Here is a 25,582-nt window from a genome sequence, read left to right on the forward strand (position 1 = left end):
CGCAGCTTTACAAGCCCTAGATAGCCCACAGCGCCATATCTAGACCATCATAGAAGATGCCCTCAGAAGAATAGCAAATACAAAGGATGTGCATTGGTATCAAATGTGCCCCCGGACATCCGTTTTCCATGCCCTAACTAAAGGAAACTTCATAACCTCGTCAAGGTGTTGTTGACCTGATAACCAAGATGACCGTTCCACTCATCCCGAAGGGTACCAGAGAGACCATATTCTCTGATCGAATCCATGTGTTTTTTTTGAGGGATTTCTTCTTTTGTCATTCCTTCGATATCGTTACACGTCATACTGAAAAGCAAAATGATAACGCCGTTGATGGGTCCGTGTCGAGATCGTGAACTCATCGTGATTCCGAATTCAGGAACTTGCAAAAAGGCGAGAACACGCGAGAAATAAAACGCAATTTAAGATAGGCTGGCGTGCAGTTCGCGGGCACGGCGAGCGAGAGGTGAAATATGTCGCAGGATTGGGTCGTGCGGGTTGCGTTCAACGACTGACATGTACAGGGTATTGAGGCGCTGGCTCATGATGTCCAGAATGCGAGGTGCGACTTCACGGAGATCGGTGTCCTAAGAAGCCAGAGTTAATGAACATGCTACAAAAGTTTTGAGAGAGGATAATGACATACCCTGGGGTTCACGTTTTGGAGAACCACCTCAAGCCAGTGGAGGCGCTGGCCAATGTTGGTCTGCATGGTAGTGGTGACAGCAACGGCCACGGAGAGCATGACGATCGCAGAAAGTCGGGACAAGTAGGCAGGAGATATGTGGACAAAGAAGTTGTCAAACAGATCAGCCTGCTGGTTCGATTGGAGCCACTAGGAAATTTAACGTTAGTAGGAACATTGAATAAGTGGAAGTGTTTTAAACCAACCTTGATAGTGCCCTGCTCGTAGTGACCGGTATTGATAAGCTGCACAACATCTCCCATTTCGACTTCCTCGGGGGATCGCGCGACAGGGGAAGCGACAGGAACCGGGGCTGGCGCCGGGGCCTGGATAGCCTGAGGCTGAAGCACAGGCTGAGACAACGGCTGCGGCATGCGCACGTTCTCATTTGGTTGTCTAGTCGAGGAGCGCTTGTTGACATTCAAGACCTCACGGTGGGGGACCTCGTGCTGCGGGCTTTGGATTTGCTGAATTTGGTGGCTCTGGTTCGCGGCCAGCAAAGAAACGGTCTTGGACAAGCCACGCAGGACGGTCGACATCTCCTCGATCTTTGCGGTATCACTCTGGCGCTGGGCCTCGTAGTGGCTGATCTGCGCCTGGAAGCGGCGTTCCATATCCGACTCTACCTTCTTCGTGGTACGTGCCAAGCTCTCAATCATGGGGGCAATTGAAGATTGCATGACCCGGGTAACTTCCGTCTCAATGCGAGGTGCAAGCTTCTGCGCAACTGAATCGGAGACAGCCTTCACCACAGGTGCCTGCTGCATAGCATTGATGACAGCCTTGGGGAGAATCTGTCGCAACTCGTCATTCAACGCACCTCCAAGCTGTTGAGAGATAGCGCCGTTCAGTTGTTTGTTGACTGCTGCGGAGGTTGCATCGGCAATGACAGGAATAACATCGGTTTGGATACTGGCCGAAACAATACGCGTCAAGTTCTTCTCAACGTTGTCGGAGAGGGTGCTAGAGACTAGGCGCAACACTTGGTCTTGTTTGGCTGACGAGGCAGCCTCCCAGCTGCGACGTTCATCGTCGAAGCGGCGATGGAGGTTCTCAAACTCATGGCCAAGACTCTTGTTGAACTCGCTTGAAACACTGCCCTGCAGGGTCTGGATGTGTTTGTTGAAAATTTCACTTGAGAAACCGAAACCGGGCATTGCGTGGTCGGCAGCCTGAGTCGCACCCATCGCCGCAGTAGAAGAGGCAAGAGTCTCGAATTCCTTGGCAGCGCCGGAGGGGACTGGCAAAGGTTCTACACCGGCAGTGGCGGATGGCTCCTTTGCCTTGGCAGCTTCGGCGGCGGCAGCAGCCTTCTTCTTCTTCTTCTTTTCAGACTTCTCAACCACAACAGGTGCCACTGCTGGCTCACTGGGCTCTTCCTTCTTCTTGGCCAACTTGGTAGGCGAAGCGTTACGCGAGGGAGCAACACCAGAAGCCAATTCTCCAATCTCTGGCTTTTTCGCCGATTCCTTAGGACCAACGCGAGACAGGATAGAGGCTGTGTCACCGTTGACAGATGGCTCATCGGTGGCGTATGTGGGGAAAGTTTGAAGGTCGCTGATTTCAATCAAGCCGTGCTCCATTGCATCAATAGGGCGAATAACCTTGTTATCCGCAGTCCAACCCAAATCCTCCTTCTTGATGTTCAAGCAGGTCACACCGCGCGAGTGCATAACGTAGAGCTCGAACAGGGGATTTTCCTCAGTGCCGCGTTTGTCAATAGCGGACTTGGTGATAGGGAGAAGCTCCAAGCTTCTCAGTTGACCCTTGGAACCGAGAGAGATCTCCCGAATTCCACTCAAGCAAGCAGTAGACTCGGGCTTGGGTAGGGTGTTGTCCTTATCGTTGAGGTCTCGGATGTAGGCTGCCTGTGACATCTGAGGCAAATTGTACCGAGGAGCCGAAAGGTGAGCAAAGTAGATAGAGTTACGTGTGGGATGTCCAACGACAATGACCCCCGATGCTGGGTGATAAGCCACACTGCAGATGGCATCGGACTCGTTCTCGTGGGGGAACTTCAACTCCTGCACGGCCTTGCCCAGCCCAATATCCCAGAGCTGCAAGGTGTGATTTTGCTTGAGTCCAACCAAAACATAGCGAAGTGCCATAGATCGCGAATAAGCCCGAAGCTTATCGAGGAAGAGGACCGAAGTAGGCCAAGACTTTTCGGTTGGGGAGCCAGTGACAAAGGTAGTCAAGGGCACCCGGATCTCAGCAGGAGCAGGGCCTTCCACAAAGCTCGCGTCGTTAAGCATATCATTAATATCCCAGAAGCGCAGCCGGCCAGTCTTATCCAAAGAAGCAATGACGGAATCATCATCACTGAAAGCGAAGTCTTTGCCGGCTTTACCAGTGGAGATCTTCAATGCGCGCTCCTTGAAGAATTTCTCAGTGTTAACTGTACGCTGAGTACCAGAAACGCCGTAGGTAGGGTTCATTGCTGCCTTCGGCGAAACAACGTAGATATTCTTGCCCCGGCCAATGGCAAACAAGTTGGTGTGACGAGTGCTTCGCTTGGCCCGCGTTTTCAGCTGGCCACCAGAAGTGTTCTCGTCTGAGGCCGGGAAAGGTGGGAAGATCAAGCTTTCGCTTTCCAAGGCATCCATATCAAAGAAATCCTTTCCAGCACGCGAGATCAAAGCCCAGTATACAGAGCCGCTGACTCCAATACCGAGGATAGCCTGGACTTCGGAGTCACCAGCCGCAGAAGGAGCTGTGCACAGGGCAACGTTGAACACCCGATCGCGGGTGGAACGGAAGACCTGTCGGTCACTCCCATCATCCTGTCGAATAATTCTGATTCCACCGGTTTTGGCGAGCGCATACACGATGTATTCGGATGTAGCCGCAGTCAATGAGCGGTCAAGCTGATCGAACTCCTTCTTCAGACGAGCAATATCCATGACATCGTCATCACGGAAGGTCGTGAGTTTTCCAGGCGTAGCTTTCACGGCAATGGAGATGAATGGCCTCATTGGGAAGTTGTGAACAGAGACAACTCGTTCTTCTTCCTTTTCAGCGCTGTCTTCCGCACTCTCCCAGCTGTCAGCTAGAGCCTCGGTGTTCTCAGTCGCCTTAGGGGCAACCGGAACCACAGAAGGTTCTGTCTCCTTCACGAGCTCGTCAACCTGGGCCAAGTTTGCTGCTTCTTTAGCTTCAGCCGCAGTTTCGCGCAAATGACTAGCGATCGACGAAAGTACTGCTTCAGAGGATTCCTCCTGGACAGTAGAAACAGCAGCCTTGGCTTCCGTTGCAGCCTGGGGCTCATCACCGCTGAGAGAGCGGCCAATCTCATCTACGAGACGACCGACGACCTCATGCACGGCCTCCCTCTGACCTTCAGTCAAGATTGGCGACTGGGTCTTCTCTCTGGGGGGCGCAAGCTCTGGTGTCTGCGAAGGCTCCAGCTTAGCAGAAACATTGATCTTTTGCTTCTGCATGACTTCAGCGGCCGGGCTCTGGATGCCAGAGGTAGACTGGGGAGACTTGTTCACAGGAGAGATAGCGGCCAATTGGTCAAACGGATTGACATAAGTGAACATTGAGTCCTTCGAGGTGGGCGATACGACCGTTTCCGGGTTCGCAGGCGCCTTGGGACTTTCATCCACGACTTCCATAAAAATATTCTTGGCTGGCTGGTTCTGACGTTCATCGACGACAGCCTGAATATATGGTGCCTGCTGAGTTGAAGCCAGCGCCGGTGATTCGGCGACAGCAGGACCTGGCTGAGAACGATTGAGCAGGCGAAGTAACATATCCTGGGTGTTCTCGTTGGGGCCCTCAGGCTGACCAGATTGGAATGCCGGGGCAGGGCCAGTGGGAGCAGTCACAGGGGCGGCAGGGGCCTGTTGACCGAACAAAGTAGCAACCAAGTCAGACGCGGAAATATTTCGTCCGTGCGACGCAGGAGCTCCCTGGACCGGCGGAGCCTGCAAGTGCTCGGGAGCTGCAGCTGGGGCCTGCGGCTGAGGGGAAGCACCCGGACGCTGGCTGAATCTGAGAAGATTCAAAAGGTCCACAGATCCTGGGTTGGTGTGCTGCGGTTGCGGCTGCTGGGGCCATTCGCCCCGAGGAGAAGGCACATTAGGGCTCAAGATATCAGAGCCCTGATGAGGGGGAGCATTCATTGGGGCAGGACTTTGGACAGTCGAAGATACCGAAGGATGTTGGTAGCCATGCGACTGGGGATGAGGGTAGCTCTGGCCATCGTAAGGTTGCTGCTGCGGAGGGTGCGGCGGGAACAGACCGGGCTGGTAATAGGATTGGCGCTGGGCCTGAGCCTGAGGGTTATCCTGGCCAGGAGTGTTTGAAGGAGAAGGACGTGGCCGGATACTGGCTAAGAGAGCCTGGAGATCGGTGGGGGTGGACATTTCTGCCGTTACGCCGTGGTTACAGGCGACCTCCGCCGGTAGGATCCAAGCTTTGCAGAGCTCTCAGAAGCTCTCTTTCGAGAGGGACAGAGTATGAAATTGGAAATCACAAGGGCTAGAACATGAAACAAAATAGCAAACCAGAGATAAGTGCAAGAAAAGAGAGATGAAATTGAAGAACGTGGTGAAGTAGAGAGGAAGGGTGAAGGAGAGAAGAACTCTCGGTAATATTGTTCGAGCCGTGGGTGTGGCTGAGGCTGCCGAGTTGTGGCGAACTGTGGCTAGTGTTATTTCTTGCCCGACTCGCGTCATTAGTGATCAAATTACTTTTACTTCCTTTAGCCCACTTTCACTTACTGAGTTCGAAGGTGGTGAGCTCACTGGACTATCAGGATATTTTAATTACGTCAAACGACGCTCTTGTCTATCTATCTGCACCTTTCCGCTAAAAGGCCAGCGCCCGCAAAACCCATCATCATCATGTTCTGTCTACGAAGGTGAGAGATGCAAACAACCACCAACAAAGCAGGGGGATCGTGAAGACTAACTGAGATGACCCATATTACAGCTGGCTACCTCTCCTTTTCATTCCGACCAACGCCTCCCCGCTCTTCATCATCTCGTTTGTTGCATTGACATACATCATTCACCGGCCATGTATCTACTGCTCCGCATTGCTCCTGATTCTATTCGTCTCCTCGTGTCATTGGTCAGACCGTTGTATCTTTGACCTACGGAGTAATTGGTTTGCACCGCGCTATACCTCAGAACCTAGCGGTTATGCTATCTCAGGCAATGCAACCTCCGAAGCAACAGTGTCTGGTGAGGGCCTGACGGAATTTGTGTTCGATACTATAAACTCCACTGCCAAGGTCTTGGCCGGTGCTGCGTTGGAAAGCGTCCAGCAACGACTTTCCCCTAATGGGATGGAGTCAAGGCCTAACGAGTGGACAGGAGTTGGGTTGGAGTGGATGCGCAGCCTCTTGGGGAGACGGGAGTGGACTCTTCCATGTGTCGACGTCAAAGTCCGACTATGAAGTGTGCAAAAGTTTTGATTAAGCATGATTCCCCCGTTGATGTATTCAAGTGAGCCTTTGATTTCTCATGCATTATTTACGACTCTTGTGGTTTCAGTTCATGTGCAGATCTCGACATCCTTCCTTGAACACCCATGAACACCCATGAACAACCATTGTACATAACCCATTCTATATTAATATATCAATTATTGAATGGCTTTTTGTTAGAGATACAGATTCTTCTGCTGTTGTAACTCAACCCAAGTAGTCACTACGTACGGCATAACGCGATACTTAGCTTGAAGGGGAAGACGTCGTCTAGACTGAGCCTAGCCCTCACGTATATGTCCCTCGTTCCAAGTTTAAACATCAACAACGACGAAGACCAAAAGAGCAGAAAAACAGCTAGCATTCCTACGGCAATGGGACGGGCTGCGATGTATATGCACCGAGGACTAAAGGGAAGCCTGAACTATGACATACAATGACAAGATCCCCAACTACCATGCAGCTGAGAGCCGCGAGTAAATTACATAGAAGAAGGCTTATCGTTGCCGTTATTTGAGGCCGGACAGATACCGAGTCCAATAAGCACATTTTCAATCGATGGAACACAAGCAACACATGAGCAGAGCTAGATCCGGATCTTAGTTTTTCTTTCCAAGACAGACTCGGTGAAACAAAAAGAATATACCTGACTCATGGAAGTCGTCAAACACTTCTGCAGAGCAGCCGGATCACCATTGGTAATAGCATTGCCAATGCACGTAAGTTGGGCCACCAAATTGAGACAAGCAGCGACGCTACACGCCTCTGGGAGCTGCCGGACGATATCTAGATTTTCTTGCCGCACTATACATATAATTTGTATTAGTATGGTAGCTTACCCAAATTACATTCAAAGACTAATTAGGTTTATAAAAAGAGGTCTGTACAGGAGGGTTGGATGTGAGTATTATTGACTACAGGAGCTATTCCTGCAGCAGAGGTCAACCCCGAGGCGAGGACGAGAGCAGCGATATTGAAACGCATATTCGATAAATTTTGGATAGAATTGAAAACGAAAAGCCGAGATAGATGGGCTCAATTTTAGTGTTTGTTAGGTGATAAAGGGACAAGGTTACGCTGTTGTTGAATTATATAGCTGGTTATTATATACACCGGCGTTTGAGAGTAATTTTCAGCAAAAAGAGATGGACATTCAACCCTCGGCATGAATATCACATTGGCAGCCAATTGGTAGATGGGCATACGGAGGGAAGTGCAAACTAGTATGCCTAGGTGGTCACACTGTGTTGTATTAGAAGGCTTGTCTTCCCCCAAGGTCCATATCGGCGTAGGTAGGTAGGATCAGATACTACCTAACCAATATAAGAGACTCGAGGGGAGTTTACACAAAAGCCTTCCCATGAATGATTTAGTTTAGAGGTAGGAATCAGCTGTTTTAGTTAGGGCTGATGAATTCGGAAAAGGTGAGATAGCTAAAGTCGATTATTTGACATGGGTTACAACTAAGTACATGGTGAGGTATCTGTCCTAAAACAAAATAACGGATAAACGCCGACGGAAAAGGGGCCGTCCTGTAGTTGGGCTAGGAGATCAGAACTCCAGGTAAATTCATAAAACATAGATGGGCTGGAACGAGTCATAAAGCAAGGCATGATAACCACCGTAAAAGTAAGAGATGGCAAGTGAATCGTGAAACATGACTCAAGGAAATGGGGTATCACAACGTCGACAATCCCAGTTCAAGATCCAGACTCATAAACAAGCGTGAAGAAAGTTATGTGGCAGAAAAATAATTAGAGACGTTAAAATGCGCACGCAAGAAACTGACGAAGCAAAGTCATAGATGATGCCAATGGCATAATTATGAGATCAGTTGTAACCACCGCCACCCACGGGAAGAGGCCAGTCGTCTTCAGTGATACTGCTCCAGAAGGCCCAGACCCCGGAGACAGAAAGGAGGGTGAAGAGAGTTTCGAATAAAGCTCCATTGATCTTGCCATCCGCGGCCTGGCACAGGTGGGTGCTGATCACATAGTTGAAAACCTGACCAATTGCGAACAAGACGCCAGCACCGGTGAGATACACTGTTGCACTGTTAGCACATGTTTATTTTGAGCTCAATGTGGTGTACTTACGCATTGGTCGGAACTCGCCCAGAACTCGAAGCACTAGTACGGCTTCCAGGAGGTAGAACAAGACCAGGCAGACGAGTGGGAAGAGTTGGTATAGAACATAGAGGGCGATGTTGCGATTTGGTGGGTCATAACTTGACTGGAAACGGCCAGTCCAATCGAATCCGGTGTCCAAGGCAATATAGCCTGTCCCAATGAAAAGGGCCGCAGCAGATGCGCATATGAGACCGATGGAAGCCGCAGTGCCATCGTCAAGCAACTGGAAGCCGACAAGTGCGTTCATGAGAAGGACCCAGGAAGTGGCCGTGATCGCGGCGATGTGTACTGCAGAAAACCCCTAGATGCTTCTGTCAGCAGAGGCCTCGAGTGTATCCCGTAGAAATGTAGAAATCCTACCTTTCGGACTGCGTCGCTCAGTGGGAAGCCACCCACTGTGAAAATCTCGCAGATCTCAATGACGATAAAACCCAGCAAAAACAATTGCATTTCCCTGCGCGCACCATCTTGTCAGTTGATATTTCCACAGCGAATAAAGATATTCCATACCTCCGGCCGACAGCAGCGTGCTTCTTGTCCGATCTCCATATCATACCCACGGTCAAGACAATGGCGATGAAGGCCAGTAGAATCGAACCTATCAGAAATCAGCCATCATGCTCATATCATTTGTCCCCAATAATATCGGCCTCGGTTTCGGCTTTGTAGATCGTACCTAAGTTCCGAAGATATCTCTCCCCACTGAGAGGAATGCCGGTCAAATCGCACGCGCCGAAGGCATCAGTCGCGGTTTTATTGGTGAAAAGCTGTACGCGACGAATCATACAGTCAGTTGACAATTATATGGAGCCATAATAAGGGGTTTTCAAACAGATCTCACTCACATTGCAGACTGGTAGGGTTGAGTCGCGACAGAAGTTCTGTGGTACCCATACAGGTGTGCGGTCAGTATCTGCCCATTGGAGGGTCAATATCCAGGTCGATCTGCACTTACGTGAAAGTTCCCGAATTGAGTGGACCCCATCGTGAATTAGAGGTTCAAACGAGAGGAAAAGAACGGGAGGCAATGTTGACAAAGACCGTTGAGACTTGAGAGTTCAAAGATGGGGGACCTGATCTGCGCGGAGGACCGGTCCAGATCGGTAGATCTCTAGTGAAACCAGGTTGAGGTTGAGATAGAGGTTGAAGTAGAAATAGAAGTAGAAAGTAGAGAAGTGAAACTGTGTAGCTGAGTAGCTGAGTTAGCTGTGCAAGAGAGCGAACTGTGAGGGGAAACAAGAAATCGACCTTGGAAGATCTCCACGGGTTACTCGGGGGACTCAAAGGGCTGGCGCTAGTGCTTAGGGAGAAAAAAAAAGTGCCTTTTCCAATTTCGCTCGAATTTTGAATCAAAATTCAAATCCAATTCCAAGATCAAAACAATTCAACCTTGTGGCAATGAATCCTTGGGTCCAGTCGGCTAATAATAGTACACACTCTCTCCCGTTTTACCGTAGACGTAGAGCCCGAGGTAACTATTCAACTGTGTAAAGAGGACTCTTTTTGGTTCCTCTTTGATATTCTGGATACTTGCAGATCTCTCTAGGCCTGTCGATATTGGTTTCTTTCTTTTTTTTTTTTCTTTCTATTTCTTTCTTCTTCTTTTTGGGAATAAAGTGGTCACCTCGACCCTTGCTGGAGGCAATAATATATGGTCGCCAGGTCGACCAGATGGACTCAAGCCACAATCTAGTAAATGCACCTGTGGATACATATGATCCTCTGAACTTTGCATTTATAAGATTTTTGGATTGTGATATATGTACTCCGTACCCGATCGTGTTTTGTGCCTGCAGTGCTGTACCGTTACTCTGTACTTCTACAGAGTACGGAGTATTCAGATGGGGCTTACTATGGAAGTATACCCCTTAAGAACTCGATCCAGTCCTATTGGAAATCGATTGATTCACATCCAATATTAGCGAATCAGCCCCTTCTTCTACACGGTACTCCACGCAGTTTGACAATACTCGAACGCCCCTCTTAACAAACATCCTCGATCACCAATTTTTGCCCATCATGATCGCCCAGATCCAGCTTCAAGGTGCGCCCAAACAGCTCAAGCAGCATCTCAAAGCAGACCTTGGTAATAGCCGGATCATACCGACCCTTGCTGAGCTCATCACGGATAAAGGCATCTGGATACGTATTCTCGTCAGCATATTTGTGTTTGGCGTGAAGAGATTTGGTCAACTCACGTTGCGCCCAAGCGACTTCATAGAAACCGAACAAGACACCCTTATCATGCAGCGTCTTGCGGATGAGATCGCGTCCCTCGGGCGGGACGTGGTTATCGTTTTTGCCGAAGATCTAGAGATTTTGTTTAGCAATTGACCCAAATGAGAACAATAGGAAAAATAGAAATTAGAAAATTTCACGACATACCATTAACATCTCACCCTTGATATCCCCGGCTCTCTCCAAACTATCATCATTCTTGCCGAGGGCAAGGGTCTTGCTGTGGATATCCGTGGCAAAGTAACACACGCTCGCCTTGACCCGGCTATCCAGCGCACAACGATAGGCCAAATGGCCACCTAGACACATGCCCGTGGCACCAACTTGTCCATTGCAAGTGGGTAGCGAAAGCAGATAATCCACACTGAGACTAGCGTCTTCATCATAAGCGGCAAGTTTCTGATAGACAGTCAGCGCCGGAATTTAACTCCCCCCAAAAAGAGCATAATGAAGAACAAGAATAGAAAAGGCAAGTAAAGCATATGCTCATGGAAGCTGTGTTCTTTCACTTACCTTGCCAATCTTCCATGCATTCCCCTTGTCCGTGTCCTCCGCGTCATACTTCAGAGCTTCCGGACCAGTGAATTCATGGTAGCTCGAAGGAGCAACACAGATGTAGCCCTGGCCTGCGATCTGGCGTGCAAAGCGTGCCACGGGGCCCGTTACTGCGGATCGTGATCTTTAGTTGAGGTATTGGGGGAATGATCGTAGAAGGGATCCGAACCTTGATAAATCTCGCTGAAGACTACGACTCCAGGGAAGCGAGCTTTGGGGTAGCCCGGGATTGTCGGATGGAAGACATAGATACCTGGTAAATTGTTAGAATTGGGATTATAAAGGAGCAATGGTTTTATAGAGGGGGGGGGGGGGGGGGGTGCTATATAAGAGGGACAATAGTGTACATACGCATCGTCCCCTGTCCATCCGCTGTGGTGGGGACATCATGATAGGATTCTTGGATCAGCATAGTGTTTTTTCTTTCTTTTCAAGGATAGAAATATATTGGAATAGAATTGAGAACTCAATTGGAATGACCTCAGGAATACACACGACTGACGAAATCATTATCGATAACACACGCGGGGCAGTCAGTCATGTGCTGATACATACATGGCCAACATCTGAACACTCGGTTTAATGTACTCCGAAGAGTTTTTGAGTTTTGTCTTTTAAAGCAGAAATTGTGCAATTGAATAGAATATTATTTCTTCACATTTCGATCAACTTCGTAGTGCGTGACTCGTCACAATCGTACCAAAAGTCATGAAAAAGCCCCATGGTGGATTCCAAAATAGCTCAAGAAGGCCACCATACATACGGTGGCCGGAACATCTTGCTTCATAATCGGCGCAGGTATTAATAATTTATTTGACGTTTTGTTTTATACATATGATACACCAAGTTTGTATGGCTGAATGATGGTCTACTTAGACCTAAAGAAGAAGAAAAAAATCCCCTGGGCTCCCAACTACTGAGCCTCCAATGAGTCCAAGGGGACGTAGCGGACTGCGATTAGAAGACGTACTATAGTATACAAGGTTAGCCACAGAAGCCGGGAAAGTCTTCAAGATCAAGGTACTCACAGGAATGAACAGGTAAGGCACCTGGCGTTCGTATTCAAGCCAAGTCTCGCCGTACTTGGTGCGACACCGTTGGATGTCACGAAGAGCACGGTGGCTGATCATGCAAGCAAAGAAGACAGGGTAGAACCAAGGGAACGGGCTTGAGAAGCCGGTAATCAAACCCCAGTTCAGAGCGAAGTAAAGATCGCACGTGTAGTGGATCTTGCGGGCCTTGCCATCTATACGGTTGTTAGTATCGGAGCTTGTAGGTTTTTGATATTCGGCATGAACTTACACCACCCATCTACAAGAATCTTTGAGCCATCAGCCGCAGTAAGAGTCTTGGGGTTCTCCACTGTCTGCCAAGGAAGCTGGGGGAAGGTGTTGCGGGTCACCATAGTGCCACGCTCCTGCTGGCGGAAACGGTTCTTCTGGCTGTTGGTGGTATCCCACACCCAGTAGACGAACAGGTAGGCGACAAAGAGGAAGGCAAGGAAGTAGCGGTTCCAGCGGTATTCAGCAGGGTCGTGGTTGGCGAGGTAAATGGTGCAGTGGCAGTAGCTCAGAGGCACACCGGCCAAGTTCCAGAAGATCAGCATGAAGCCCCACTTCTCGTAGTACATATCCCTGTAAACTGTTAGGAAATAATCATGATGTTGGGGCAGAAGATATTCTTACCAGGTGGAAACAATGCACTCCTCACCCTTGGAGCAGGCATTGGCGTAAAGATAATGAGCCATGACAAGGAACATAACCTCACCGGACACATAACCATACAACTCCCATTGGCGGGCAGCGGCACCCATAGACAGGCCGAGCAGGATGTACCAGGGCAGGCGGACCTCGAAGAACATCTTGAAGTCGAGGATCTTGAACATGCGGGGGTTGAGCTCGGCACCCATGAAGAAGTCATAGATCGGGTAGCCGGTCATGCGGTGCTCGGCACCACGCGCCAAAGCCGAGAAGTAGGCAATGAAAGAGACGATGTATCCAGACAGGATGGCAACGGTGAGCAAGGGGCCGAACTCATCAATGATGGTGTACAGCTTGAAGACCCCAGTTACGTGCGCAACCAGTGCCAATGTAATGCTGGTATAGAAAGACCACACACCAGAGCAGTAGTATGGCAGCTGCTTGCCACCCATGTGTGGCAGGGGTCGACCCGTAACGCTCACACCGGGAAGAAGCACGTAACAGGCACCCTCGAAGATGAAGAAAACCCAGTAGATAGTCCATGCCTTAACCGATGGGAAAGCACCGGTGTAGACCAGATTGGCCAAGTGTGCGAAAAAGTCGCCGTAACTCTCGTTCTCCGCGGGGCGAGGGAACTTGCCGTCGTAGTAAGTGGCACCAATCCACATGTAGTACATGAGCATGGGGAATCCGATCATCATGGACAGCACTCCCAAGGAGCCACCGAATTCAAAGTGTCCGCTGTAATCCACCTTGGGATCGAGGCCTTCCTCCCAACCGTCCACCACCCGCGAGGCGGACTTGGGCTTAGGAGTGGTAGTCTTGCCATTGGCCGTGACCTTTACCGGCGTATCATCCTCTTCGGTCTTGACTTTGGCTGAAGTACGACGACGGGAGGCGGACTTGGATCTCTCTAGGGAGGGGGAGGGGGCAACCTCATGCTCGCTATCCTCGAAGACAGAACTGTTGCGGGTGGCACGACGGCCGCCAGGGGTCTCAATGAAGCCGGGACGATCCATTTTTCTGGAGGAAGACAGGATTCCAAATTAGCTTGACAAAAGCCTACTATGTGCAAGCCAAAAGTTCCGGGGATTGGCAAGATATAACCCTGGATGATCCAGGGTGTGGATACGTCGCAATAGAGATCCGGTGGAAACTACTCACTTAGGGGTCTTCCCCGTTTGAGAGCGGGTTAAAGTCATGGTCGCTCAATCGGAAGACCAAGGTTCCGACTGCAATTGAGGGTACGGAAAGGAATGGCTGAGGGTAAAAAGGAGCGAGGGTGGAAAAAAACAGGAATGTCCTGAATGTTTACTTTGCCCGCGGGCCCCGTCTAATTGATTACATAATGACCAATTTTAAAATCTGCGGTCAATTGATGTGGTATTGATCTGGGTATACTTGGGTTTATAATGGAATCTTTGTGTCCTTTTCGTAGTATTTGTAGTAGTAGTAGTATTAGTTGAGTAGTGAGAGTTGTATGGCCAAAAATCAGAGAGAACTCAATACTTTGGTAGTATAGATTTCCCTTTCATAGATGCTAAAAGGGGCTAAATGCTTTTCTTCCACTAAAAAATATTTCACCCCACAAAGACAATTTACCAAGAAAAAGCCTTGGAATGGGTTCAGTGTGTCATTGTGGGGGGAGCTCGTTGTCAACTGCCTATTTTGACTATTTAGTTCTCGAAACCCTAGATCTGTAATTTACCCCTTAGTATATCTCAACATTAGAAAAGAGACCTCTGCACGGTTTATGCTTTTTACCGCATTTGTATACATCTAAAAACCCCTAAAAAAACGTTGGCATATTCTATCATCTAACGTCTCTTATATCATATCAAGCCAAATGGATCAGAGTACTGAATTAGAAATGTAATTGTGTGTTTGTTTCATTCAAATATTCTAAAAAATCCAACAGTGCCAGTAGAATAGCATACAGGCACAGGCGAAAGTCACAGGTACTAATTCAACAACCCGAGGAGTCGGGGAAATAGACCATATATGATAATGCAGTACAAGGTCAATGGGAATTGAGAAAAGTACAATAAACAACGAGGCTTCGTCGAAGCCTATGCCCCTCTCTGGCTGCTAGTGGCCATCAAGGTAATCTTAGTTTTGTTTTTCTTCTTTTTCTTACCCGCACTGGAAGATGGTCCGGGATTGGGATTTTGGTCTCCAGATGCCGTCTGAGCGAGCAGCTCAGATTCCTGCTGGGCAAAGAGCTCATCCTCCCAGCCCTGCCGCCACCCGTCACTGTGTATAGCTCGTTGAGCCTCAAGGCTTGGTGACAGTGAACCCACTGCCGTTGTGCCCCAAACAGTGCGGATACCGGGGGGACTGGTGGAAGGAGAAGCCAATGCCCCGAATCCAGACGATGAGCGTGGAGGAGAGGCCGAGGAGGCGGTGGCGGGGTCAAACAATGTAGAATCCACGTTGTGAGGAAGTGGTTGGAAGTCATGAGCCGAGAATGGAGCTTCACTGACGCTGGCACTTCCAATGCTTGGCCGCTTGCGCCGAGCGGCTGCCCACCGTTTGTCATCCTCCTCCTTCTCCGCGCGAATGCGATCCTTTTCTTCCCGGGCTTCTTTTTCCCGGTTACGTTTTCGGCGTCTATCAGTCTCTGCGCGGAAACGCGCCAGAACCTCGGGGACAACCACGTCTCTCCAGTCGCACTCCAAGAAGCTAACCTCACATCCCTGCGGAAGATGCCCGAGATATTTCACTCGCTTGCGAAGCTCATCATCCACAATGTGGCCTGTTGATATGTGCTCCACTCGTGGTAGGATAGTTGCAGGGAACAGAGAATATTCCCCAAATGCAGCCTTGAGGATGCGAATATCCAAGGACGAGAGGTAGAACTGAGGCAACGCCTGATAAAAGTGATATGGTTGATCTGACCCGGAAGACACTGGTGTTTGCTTGCTGGGGCCTTTCTCTTTACCTTTGGCACTGAATTCAGGATCGAGATGGACCCCGTCTAGGGTTTTAGAGAGATGATCCGCTTCATCTGATGTAGCCGGCGTAGGTGCAATAGTGCGTTCCTTAACTGGCCGGACCTCAGGCGGATTGCCAATGCCTTTCAGCTTTTCTTTGGCATCCTTGATGGAACCAATTGCTTTTCGAGTCCAAGTATTCTCATCACCAAAGAGAAGCTCGTCTTCGACTTCCTGTCTGTGGAGGTCTTCGATCTCAGCATCATACTGGGCAGTCATATATTCTTCGCCACCTTTCATGATTCGAGCATAGTCGGCAACTTCCGCCACATGATACCATGGAACATCCTCGCCTGGACCAAGTGTCTCAGATCCATCACGAGGTAGAGCAAGAGTGCTGCCTGACTCTCGCTTTACGAGTCTCAATACAACATCACCACCTTCGACGGGAAGATCGCCTTCTTGGCCACGGAACCACCTGACAGGTCGGGTCTCAGAGATATACACGGAGTCCCAGCAGATAGGACATTTCTTCCAACGGTGCCGTTTTTCAGGGACCGTGTTATCGTCGTCGGATGAATGCATGTATCGGATAAGGCATGGGAGGCAGAAGATGTGACCACACCGGGCCATCCGTGGTGCAACCGGCGTAGAAAGACAAATAGGGCAACTGGCAGCCTGTGTTTGAGCGGATACCAGCACTTGAAGGACCGAGGCCCAATCGAGATGAACATCGGCATTGGCTGCCTGAGCATGGAAATTTTGATTTGGCATCACAATAAACCGGTAATTCGCGTGCACATAACGCGATTTGTCTACTGCACCCGCTCCCCAGGATGTATACCGTCGAATGTTGCGAGGGGGTGCTTGGTATTGCGGGCGAGGTGGAAGTGAAAAGTTCATCAGGTGAGTGATGGACGTCTGTCCCTTCCGACTAGTCGTGGATTTCATGGCGGCCTATATAGTATAACGGCTCCAGGGTCAGCAGGCAGCTCTTGTGGAAGATAAACCTGTGAACCCACCGATTCGTTATACTCGTCATCATCCAATAACCGAGGTTTTCTTTGACGGTTATGTTGACTCTTCCGAGCTTGGTTGTTCCTTGGGGTGGCTGAAGTCTTCAATGATACCCCTGGCCGAGAGCTTCCAGAACCTCCTACGCGCCTCTGAGAGCTGCTGTTGTCCGCTGGAGCTGCCGAGTGGAATGGAGTAGACGAGACTGTGTTTGGAATGTTTACCGCTTTCGAAGGGGGCGGGTTTTGTCCTGCATTGGATGACATATCTATGCTGTATTTGTCCTGCAACAGTGAGACCCCAATAAACCAAACCAGGTAGAGAGACAAAACAAGCCGGTTGGCTGAAATGGAAGATGAGGGGTGCTATAGGGGACTGGATAAAGCCAACAACTGATAAGATGCAATCAGCTAGCGGGCAGGAGATCGAGTGATCCACCAGATGCCTCAGATTGAACCAGAAGAGGTGAACGAGAATGAATGGCCCTAAAGGCCATGTAAGAATAGTATAGTAAGGATCGAGGGACGGCCCTCAGGGTGCCAGATGATGTCGTGAAGGTGCAGTTTCGCCCCTCGCGGGTTACAAATCGTAATGTCACGTGAGCCAACAAGTCCCGACACCCAATTCGGTCTCGGTCCCCTTCAGCTTCATTTCGTTTGACGGTGAATCAGAGGTCTTCCTTTTTTTTTTTCTTTACTTCTGCTCACTCGCTTCTCACCCCACCTGTCGACTCTCTTCGCCTAGAGATTCACTTGTACAGCGATCTGCTTCTTTCTCTTGTTTCCTCACTCCGATCTGGTTTGCCAGTCTCCTTCCAATCAATCCCCAGCAACCCCAACAGCTCTTTTGACCCAGTTCATCCTCCACTCCCACTCTCCAACATATCCAACACCTCTTACTGAGGCCACGATGGCTGCCTAAATGCGCCAGCAGCTCCAGATTTTTCTTTCCTCTTGACTGCTATCGCGCATGGCACTCATTTGAGGTAACGCGTGACCGAACGTCAAGACAACTTCTTTCTCTAGCCAGCCCAAGATGAATCACCACCTCCCTGCCATGCCGCATGGGCAGCTGCCCATGCCTCCTTCAAGGCGCCAGCAAGACTTCTCTTACAACGCCGCGCCTCCCCACATGCGATCACCACAGTACATGGGATATCCTCCTCACATGAATGGCCACATGCCTCATCAACCATACTCATCTCAGCAATACCCTTACTGGTACCCACCATATGGACATATCCAGGGCCCCCCACGTCCATACCAGGCGCCCTATGCACCGATGATTGTATCCTCTTATCCTCACTCGCAGCCTGTCATGGCGCCCACGCATATTCCTCATTCGATGCCCATGCATCAAAGAACTCCGACTCCACTGCAACCGATAATGTCTCCATCTGTCATGCATCCATCGATTCAGCCCATTCAGCCCGAAATTCAGGAATACCCTGCTGTTCTACCGCACTCGGTCCAGGGATATCCCATCGCTTCTCCGCCACCGCGATGGGAGCCACAATCAAACTTGCCGCCGAAGCCCACTTTTGCTGCACCAGTAAGTGTTTGATCTCGTCTTGAATTAAAATTGTATATTTTTCTAACTGTCAGTCTAGATTCCTTGGCTTTCTGTTCCTGAGCAGCCCTTCCCCGCCAGAATCCCGCGCAGACGTCGCAAGGGCCGCGTCATGCAATCAGCGGTTGAGCTTCCTACCAAAGACACGCACATGGTCATCAAAGGAGATGGAAACGAAGAGGTTCAGCCATCGAGTTCATCCACCCAAGAATCTTCGGAACCTCAAACCCCAACAACCACCACATTCCAACAGTCAGATGCAGACTCCACACAACCCACCACTCCTTCGTCAGCTGCGAGATCACAGGCACAGTCTAAAACCTCAAAGCCTGCTCCAATTATTCCAGTGGTGCCCAATGTCCCATCTACCCCACGTCGCCAAGCCAAAGATGGCAGCGTCACATCTGGAACTCCCAAATCAACTGAACCTGCTACTCCTGCGCCAGTGGTGGAATCTGATAAAGCTCCTTCCACCGAAACCAAGACAATCTCGCCCGTATCAGCTGCACCCAAGTCTTGGGCTGATTTGGTCCGTTCGAAGGAGTCAGCAAAAGCAGCAAGCGCCGCCGCCGCGGCCGCTTTGGCTGAGCCACACGGATTGCCTGTTCAGAAAACCAAATCCCTCGCAGATGTCCTGAGCAAATTGGGAGAAGATGTCACTCAATACAGCGACAAGATCGCTTTCCTTGAACCTCGGGGACTGGTCAACACTGGAAACATGTGCTACATGAACTCTGTGTTGCAAATTCTTGTTTCTTGTACCCCGTTCTACCAGTTTCTTGATCATCTTGGCCGACGTGCTGCACACACCTTCCACAGCGATCTTCCATTGATCGATGCGATGATCATGTTCATGAAAGAATTCCGTGTTATTGACGCGGCCACTTCCGAAGACCAACTTCGTCTCAGATTGAAGCCTAATGAGCTTGAGCAATATGGCGAGTCTTTCGTTCCTGAATTTGTTTATGAGATGGTTCGACAGCTGCCACGATTCAGGGACATGCGGCGCGGACATCAGCAGGACGCTCAAGAGTTCTTAGGCTTCCTTCTCGAGGAGATGCACGAGGAGTGCGCTCGTGCCGAATCGCACACCGCAGCGAAGGAAAGTGGCGACCCTTCCGTCGATGGCTGGTTGGAAGTTGGCCACAAGCAAAAAGCAGCGGTCACCCAACTGTCTGGCTCTCTTGCCGCTGAGTCGCCGGTCACCAGGATCTTTGGGGGAAAGCTTCGCTCGGAATTCAAGGTGCCTGGCAACAAGACCTCTGTCACATTGGAACCCTACCAACCTTTGCAACTCGACATTGGGGCGCATGACGTTCACAACATTCTCGATGCGCTCAAGGGAATGACAAAGCCAGAAAGCATCCAGGGTGATTTCAACTCGTCCCGGGGACCCAACATCACCGCCACCAAACAAATCTTCATCGAGACCTTGCCCCCTGTCCTCATTCTTCATCTCAAACGCTTCCAGTATGACAATGTCACGGGTGCCACTCAGAAGATCTGGAAAAAGGTTGGCTATCCCCTAGACCTGGAGCTTCCACGGGAGGTTTTCCCACCTCATCGGCGTAACGCCATGGCATCCCAGGGAGGACCTCCAAAGTACCGCCTTATGGGTGTCATCTACCACCACGGCAAGAACGCCAGCGGCGGTCACTATACAGTCGATGTTCGGCGACAAGAAGGCTTGGAATGGATCCGCATGGACGACACCTCTATCCGTCGCGTTCGCAGCGAGGATGTGGCGGAAGCTGGTGGCGAGGAAGACCCCAAGCTTCTCGCTGCCGCTCTTGAGCAGCACAAGCACGGAAAGATCCCGAACGGCAATATTTTCGACCATATCGATCAGGATGACATGGATTTGGCTGACAACGATAAGGGCTGGAGCCAGGTCAATGGCAACGGTGCCAACGGACATGCAAGTAAGAAATCCGTGCACGCAGTCACTCCACCTCCCGCCGCTCCCTCCGGGGTCCGAACTCCCCTGGGCCGCTATGGCTCTCGTGACAACAAAGTGGCCTATCTATTGTTCTACCAGCGAATGGATTGAGGTTCCTCGACCCGAAAGCTTCGCCAGTAGGCTGGGCGTCCATTCCTCAACGACGCATTGAAAAAGCATCATACCCACTACATCCTACGACACATCAAGTTTTGTGTCTTCCACAAAGTCATGCATTTTGATCCTCACTTCAGAGGATTATCTGCCGCCTGTATTGACAGGTCATACATAACATCCATCAATCTCGGCGAGCTCGTTCCATTTTTGTGTTTATAGCTCGCCTCTGCACATGAAACACTGTTCACAATGGAGCCATCTGGGGAGAGGAACATAATCTAGGGCACGGCGGTCCCTTGGCATCTACCTCTCTCCCCAAAGGCTTCTTGATCATATCTCACTTTTGCTTCACAAAAGGATTTATCCAAACTCGGTTTTGACCTCTTTTTTGCTCTTTTTTTCCCCAGTGTGATGAACCCGAATCATTTGCTACTCCACAACCCATTGTCTTTTGAGCCAATAGTTTTTTTTTTTTCCATCTAGCTTTGGGCTGTATCTTATGGGATATCGACCTCGGTTTATACCCCTCTCCGTTTTCTCATGGACACATTCTTCGAAGCCATGTTGGCTCTATCGCACATGCCCAGGCCGAAAAGAATGGATCTCCATGCTGTTCCTACCCAAGTCTTTATGTACTTTGCCATGTCTTTCGACATCTGGCGTCGATACAGGAGATCCTGTGACGAAGTCACGAATTTTCTTGTCTTGATCTTGATTGCTTTGTCTGCATAGAAGGGTGTTGAAGAAGGCTGGGGTTGTTCAGCCTGGGGGCGTCAGGAGCGTTTCTTGCTCGTTGGGAAGAGAAGGGAGGTTTGGAGTGTGGAGGTTACAGGTCGGATATCTGAGTTGCGTGCGAACGCAGAATACCTGGTGTGGTATGTCAAAAAGCCTGTTTTTACCAAAAAAAAATTTCAAATGAAGTTTCAAAGTTATCTCAAGAGTGTTGTAGTAGTATCATCACCTACACTCATACTATCTAGTTAGATGTAGTGCATACAAGAAGAGTCAGTTATACGGCCTTGATGACGCCTTTTTCGAAAGTGTCTTTTAGATATTTCCCCCCGTTATTGGTGTTGTAGCTCGAATATCATAAATGCATATATAACCTCCAATGTATTGATTCCTTGAGCCGTACTGTTACAGATAATATGTAATATATGCATATCTCCACCTATAGTGGCGTGTATTGACATGTAATTTTAATACACATAACTCGGGGCAAGACTTCAACGGCTAACTACATCTCTACCTAAGCACTCCAACACCTATACCATGGATTGGGACAGTCTCTTCTTTAACACGGCAGTCTTGATTGCCGGGGTCTTTGTCCTTGACTATGGTGCAGACAAATTCATCGATCACACTGTGATTGTAGGACAACGACTAGGCATCTCTCCAACTCTCATTGCCCTTTTGACTGCTGGGGCTGAATACGAAGAGGTACACAGGTTCAAGTTTCTCTATCCAATCGGTCTATGCTTACAAGCTCTCCCTAGCTCGCTGTTGTTGTCGCTGCAATCCTACAAGGTCACACCCCTTTAGCCCTAGGCAATGTCATGGGATCTTCAATTTCCAATATCCTCGGTGCCTTTTCGCTGGGGCTTTTATGTCATCCAGGCGACAGTCCCTTTGACAGTAGTGCGAAGATATACTCGGCACTCCAATTCTTCATCACGACCCTTTTTATCATCTTGGCATATTTTCATCAGCTGAATAGAGTTACCGGTGGGCTTCTCATCGCTCTCTTCGCACTTTATATCATCTCTATTGGCTTTGCCATCTACAGAGGTATCAGTGAACCGCCTCAGCTGTCGGACAGTGAAGGTGACAGTGACGACGAATCAATCGATGTTTATGATGAACCAACATCGGGGCAAAGTGCCGGGCAGTCAGCCTCAGACTCTTCCCCTCTATTAGGAGATACGGATGTGGACAAGAAAAAGAAAAAGCCTCCCCGACCGCTTTATCATCATGTCCTCCAGCTTATTTTCGGATTGCTAGCACTCTCCTTGTCGGGATATATCCTTGCCCACAGCGCAGGTGCTATCGCCGACTCTCTCGATCTGTCAGGCACTGTCTTTGGGTTGACCGTGATCGCTTTTGTCACAACCCTACCAGAGAAGTTGGTTGCGATGCTCAGCGGATTTCGTGGACAAGGAGGCATAATTATTGCAACCACAGCAGGGAGTAACATCTTCCTACTAACGCTATGTGTCGGTGTTGTCGCGGTAGCGGGAAACCCCCTCGATGGGTCAGATACCTTTGTTCTGTTTGATCTGGTGACAGTTTGGGCGTCCTCACTGTCACTTGTTGTGGTCGTCTTTCTGGGACCCCACCGAATGGCTGGTCTGGTACTTCTCGCCGCCTACGTGGCTTTCCTGGTCATGGAGTTCACCATTTACAGGCGCTAGATCAGGGCATCCCTCTTCGACGCAACTATCGCAAGGCCAATTCAGCACGAACACCCAAATGTACAGAGTTAGATGTATATAGCATGTAGGTTATACCCGATATGATGTATAGTGAACCGAGTTACACAGTAATGAATATATGCAATCAAGCATGGAAGACAGGCATTCCAGCCTCGCTCTTCAGTTCCACTTCCCCATCCTCCACAAACTCAAATCCAAGAGCCCTCCAGTTCAACTCCTTCCTCCAATGTAGCCCGTAGTATCCCCTCTCTTCCTGTACATCAACCGCAGAAGCACCAGCCTCTGCACCTTGATCACGCTCATCGGCCACAGGACCAACGGCCGGCTCAGAAGACAGACCGCCACTCTCTAACCTCCCACTCCTAGGGAAGATGACAGAGCGGAACCGGGAGAGAAGCATGCCCATAGAGCAGCAGAGACACGGCTCGTGGGAAAGGTAGACGTCCAAGTCTGTGCAGAGGTAGCCACCCTGCGAGCGGGTGCGAATACGCGGAGCTGCAGGCGTTGTAGCTGTGGTCGAAGAATCCGCAAGTACCACGGTAGATGGGGGAGGAGCGGGGAGGGGTGGGTGTTGGAGCTGGGCTTGGGAAGGGTCTGTAGAAGGGTCGATGGTCAAGTCGGATTCGGGGTTAGGGACTTCGTGCTTCCTCTTCAATGGGGAGGATGGCGATTGAGGTGGGTTTGAGGAGTTGGGGGATGCACCAGGACGGTGTCGGTATAAGAAGTATGATTCGAAGGCGCTCAGCTCTGGCTGTTCTAGTTCTGGCTTCGATGAATCTGCAGTAGCTGTTGATGCAGGCACGCCGTCAGAACGATCGTGTTCTCGGCGCCAACGAGCAATCAGCTCGACGGCACGCATTAACGCGTGCAGTTCAGGCCCACCCTCGATATCTGCATCGTATGTTTTGCTCGCTGGGTTCGGCGCTACCCCGGTGTGCAGCTGGGCCTGGGATGGCGCGCCCGCCTCGGATCGAGAGTACCGCGCATCACCGGCAACTGCGAGGACTGCTTCGTCCCATTGTGATGTAGTGTCGCATCCGGCCTCATAGCCTGCCTCTGTTATCTCTTCTTCGATGGCAGGGTCGACTATCACTGCGCCTACGCCACGGCCTAGCCCGGATTGTTCAGCTTCCTCTGCTACTTTTCGCGCGAGGGATAAGTAGTACCCTGCTCGTGGTTCAATGGATTCTTGTGCGCGTTTGAGGGTCTGAGGGGGCGGTGCGACAGTTGAGCGGGGTGCTGCTGGGTTGAATATGACTGGCCAGAGGGTCTTGGTCCATTTTTCGGCTTGAGTTGTGTTGAAGGGGGGTGCAAGGGGGATTTTGATGGGGTGAAGTTGAATAGTAGGGGAAGGGGGATCGGAGGGTGAAGCTTCCTCTGGCGTTTCATTTGTAGTCGGAGGATCGTTTGTAGCGGCCGGCGCTGTGTTTGGCGCAAACGGAGCGAGCAGGGCCTTGAGCGTGGTGAGATCGGGCAATGGCGGTGATATGAGGACGAAGATGGTTTGTGCCGGGGTCGCTAGAGGAACGCTCCGACTTTCAATCGCTGCCCTCAGCGGCGGTGGGAGCAATTCTCTTTTTGCGAAGCGACGGAGGTGGGATAGCGGAAGGGAAGGGTCTCTGGGGAAAGCCGTGTCGATAGCCCTAAGGAATCAATTAATTTGGTGTTCGAACCGGCAAAGTATGCGAGTCTGTAGTTTACTTTATCACCTTGGATGCAGACTTCACATTGACTTCTGCGACAAAGGCATCGCCTATTTCACTGGTTAATCATGATGTCGCAAGAAGAGGGTGATATTGTAGGTCATACCGAATTCTTCTTGGGGCCTCGTTTCTTGGACCGTTCGAATAGGGACCACTTGCCCATCAAGGGGCTTGAGGCCTCCGATTGTCTTCTCGACGTCCATTCTAGCTATCTCGAATGGCACCCTGTCAGGCGCGGGGTGAAATAGAATGTGTCAAGATAGGTTTCAAGATGCCCACCCAATGTTATAGCCTAAAAGTGGTTGTAGATGACAGTGCCTTAGAATTGCACGCTTGGGCCTCAATTTCCGACCTCGACTTCAATAATTCAGCGAAGGAGGAAGTATTCACATGAGGACTCGAAGAAAAGAAGAAAGCTATACAAAGTTAAAAAGCAAACAATGCAAACTTTGTCCCACGGGTTCGCCGCTAGGCTGTTTTGGGTCTTTTTAGCCTCTAGTTATACGAAGTACATACTAGTTAGTTATGTAGTTTCGGATTCTTCAAATTTACTTAGTATGAATGAACAGTTACTATTGTTCAAATGTAGTAAAAAAGAAGCTAGACCATGGAACGGGCATGGGAATATATAGCAATTGTAATTCCTCCATCTGGACCTCGCACCCTTCAGCCCTACAGTGTATAGAAAGTAACATGTGTATATAAAAGAATTCGACAATTTCCACTACTTATATTCTAACTCCAATAACAGGGGGAAATAGCCCAATATTGTATTTTTATTTTTTATTTTTTGAAAAAGAATGTCCGAAAAGACCTGAAAAAGACCACCAAAACTCCTACAACATACCTAGGTACATATGTAACACGACAAGGCTGCATATGCGGCCGACTACTCTTGTACCTGCATACATAGCACGCAGAAGATCTACAATTTCAAATGCTCGAAGTATGAGTGGATATTTGAGATTTGTATGGTTCTAAAAAAACAAAAACAGTTCAGACGATAGGCGATTTGATCATATATATCACCCATCATCCCTTGAGACATGAAACGCCGAATACCCTGTGAGAAAAAAAAATCGCTGAAAAGAAAGAACAAGGTATTTCCCATTGACCTTTTGGTATATGCTG

At 49.8% G+C, this 25,582-nt stretch overlaps 9 protein-coding genes across 9 annotated transcripts; 3 read left to right on the plus strand and 6 right to left on the minus strand.

The window, feature by feature from the left end:
- Positions 1-247: 247 nt before the first annotated feature.
- Positions 248-5,055, minus strand: N7455_010154 (uncharacterized protein; the record flags this gene model as incomplete). The annotated part of the gene is made up of 3 exons (XM_040954113.2): positions 248-587; positions 647-835; positions 892-5,055. 3 exons carry the CDS (start codon positions 5,053-5,055, stop codon positions 423-425), a joined length of 4,518 nt encoding a protein of 1,505 aa, XP_040815399.2. The 3' UTR covers positions 248-422.
- A 480-nt stretch (positions 5,056-5,535) lies between these two features.
- On the plus strand, positions 5,536-6,092 carry N7455_010155 (uncharacterized protein; the record flags this gene model as incomplete). Its single annotated transcript, XM_040954028.1, has 2 exons — positions 5,536-5,552; positions 5,624-6,092. The coding sequence occupies 2 exons, from the start codon at positions 5,536-5,538 to the stop codon at positions 6,090-6,092; spliced, it is 486 nt and encodes a 161-aa protein (XP_040815522.1).
- A 1,860-nt stretch (positions 6,093-7,952) lies between these two features.
- Positions 7,953-9,236, minus strand: N7455_010156 (chitin synthase export chaperone; the record flags this gene model as incomplete). Its single annotated transcript, XM_040954196.2, has 7 exons — positions 7,953-8,167; positions 8,219-8,552; positions 8,612-8,705; positions 8,762-8,849; positions 8,928-9,018; positions 9,097-9,132; positions 9,207-9,236. 7 exons carry the CDS (start codon positions 9,234-9,236, stop codon positions 7,953-7,955), a joined length of 888 nt encoding a protein of 295 aa, XP_040815449.1.
- Positions 9,237-10,234: 998 nt separating this feature from the next.
- On the minus strand, positions 10,235-11,456 carry N7455_010157 (dienelactone hydrolase family protein; the record flags this gene model as incomplete). Its single annotated transcript, XM_040954075.2, has 6 exons — positions 10,235-10,389; positions 10,450-10,561; positions 10,637-10,888; positions 11,003-11,154; positions 11,214-11,297; positions 11,396-11,456. The coding sequence occupies 6 exons, from the start codon at positions 11,454-11,456 to the stop codon at positions 10,235-10,237; spliced, it is 816 nt and encodes a 271-aa protein (XP_040815303.2).
- A 545-nt stretch (positions 11,457-12,001) lies between these two features.
- Positions 12,002-13,946, minus strand: erg4 (c-24(28) sterol reductase; the record flags this gene model as incomplete). Its single annotated transcript, XM_040954022.2, has 5 exons — positions 12,002-12,013; positions 12,073-12,290; positions 12,347-12,678; positions 12,730-13,767; positions 13,909-13,946. 5 exons carry the CDS (start codon positions 13,944-13,946, stop codon positions 12,002-12,004), a joined length of 1,638 nt encoding a protein of 545 aa, XP_040815415.2.
- A 680-nt stretch (positions 13,947-14,626) lies between these two features.
- N7455_010159 (RING-type E3 ubiquitin transferase MAG2) lies at positions 14,627-17,235 on the minus strand. The gene is made up of 2 exons (XM_040954172.2): positions 16,700-17,235; positions 14,627-16,634 (listed from the first exon to the last, which is right to left on the minus strand). The coding sequence occupies exons 1-2, from the start codon at positions 16,955-16,957 to the stop codon at positions 14,814-14,816; spliced, it is 2,079 nt and encodes a 692-aa protein (XP_040815489.2). The 5' UTR covers positions 16,958-17,235; the 3' UTR covers positions 14,627-14,813.
- A 491-nt stretch (positions 17,236-17,726) lies between these two features.
- N7455_010160 (mRNA-binding ubiquitin-specific protease UBP3) lies at positions 17,727-21,208 on the plus strand (the record flags this gene model as incomplete). Its single annotated transcript, XM_040954049.2, has 2 exons — positions 17,727-18,242; positions 18,301-21,208. The coding sequence occupies 2 exons, from the start codon at positions 17,727-17,729 to the stop codon at positions 20,308-20,310; spliced, it is 2,526 nt and encodes an 841-aa protein (XP_040815316.1). The 3' UTR covers positions 20,311-21,208.
- Positions 21,209-21,588: 380 nt separating this feature from the next.
- N7455_010161 (sodium:calcium antiporter) lies at positions 21,589-22,727 on the plus strand (the record flags this gene model as incomplete). Its single annotated transcript, XM_040954200.2, has 2 exons — positions 21,589-21,756; positions 21,813-22,727. 2 exons carry the CDS (start codon positions 21,589-21,591, stop codon positions 22,725-22,727), a joined length of 1,083 nt encoding a protein of 360 aa, XP_040815485.2.
- Positions 22,728-22,872: 145 nt separating this feature from the next.
- On the minus strand, positions 22,873-24,654 carry N7455_010162 (putative tRNA-specific adenosine-34 deaminase subunit Tad3; the record flags this gene model as incomplete). Its single annotated transcript, XM_040954115.2, has 3 exons — positions 22,873-24,391; positions 24,450-24,501; positions 24,558-24,654. The coding sequence occupies 3 exons, from the start codon at positions 24,652-24,654 to the stop codon at positions 22,873-22,875; spliced, it is 1,668 nt and encodes a 555-aa protein (XP_040815365.2).
- Between the last annotated feature and the right edge of the window lie 928 nt (positions 24,655-25,582).

The sequence above is a fragment of the Penicillium solitum genome (assembly GCF_028829755.1).
Source record: "Penicillium solitum strain IBT 25940 chromosome Unknown utg000008l_segment0_segment0, whole genome shotgun sequence".
Lineage (NCBI taxonomy): Eukaryota > Fungi > Ascomycota > Eurotiomycetes > Eurotiales > Aspergillaceae > Penicillium > Penicillium solitum.

Bases quoted from the DNA above. Each gene is read 5' to 3' on its own strand.
- N7455_010159 (XM_040954172.2), bottom strand. From the start codon at position 16,957: ATGTCATCCAATGCAGGACAAAACCCGCCCCCTTCGAAAGCGGTAAAC. The intron at 16,635-16,699 runs GTGGGTTCACAG...TATACTATATAG, and splicing joins ATGACGAGTATAACGAATCG to GCCGCCATGAAATCCACGAC.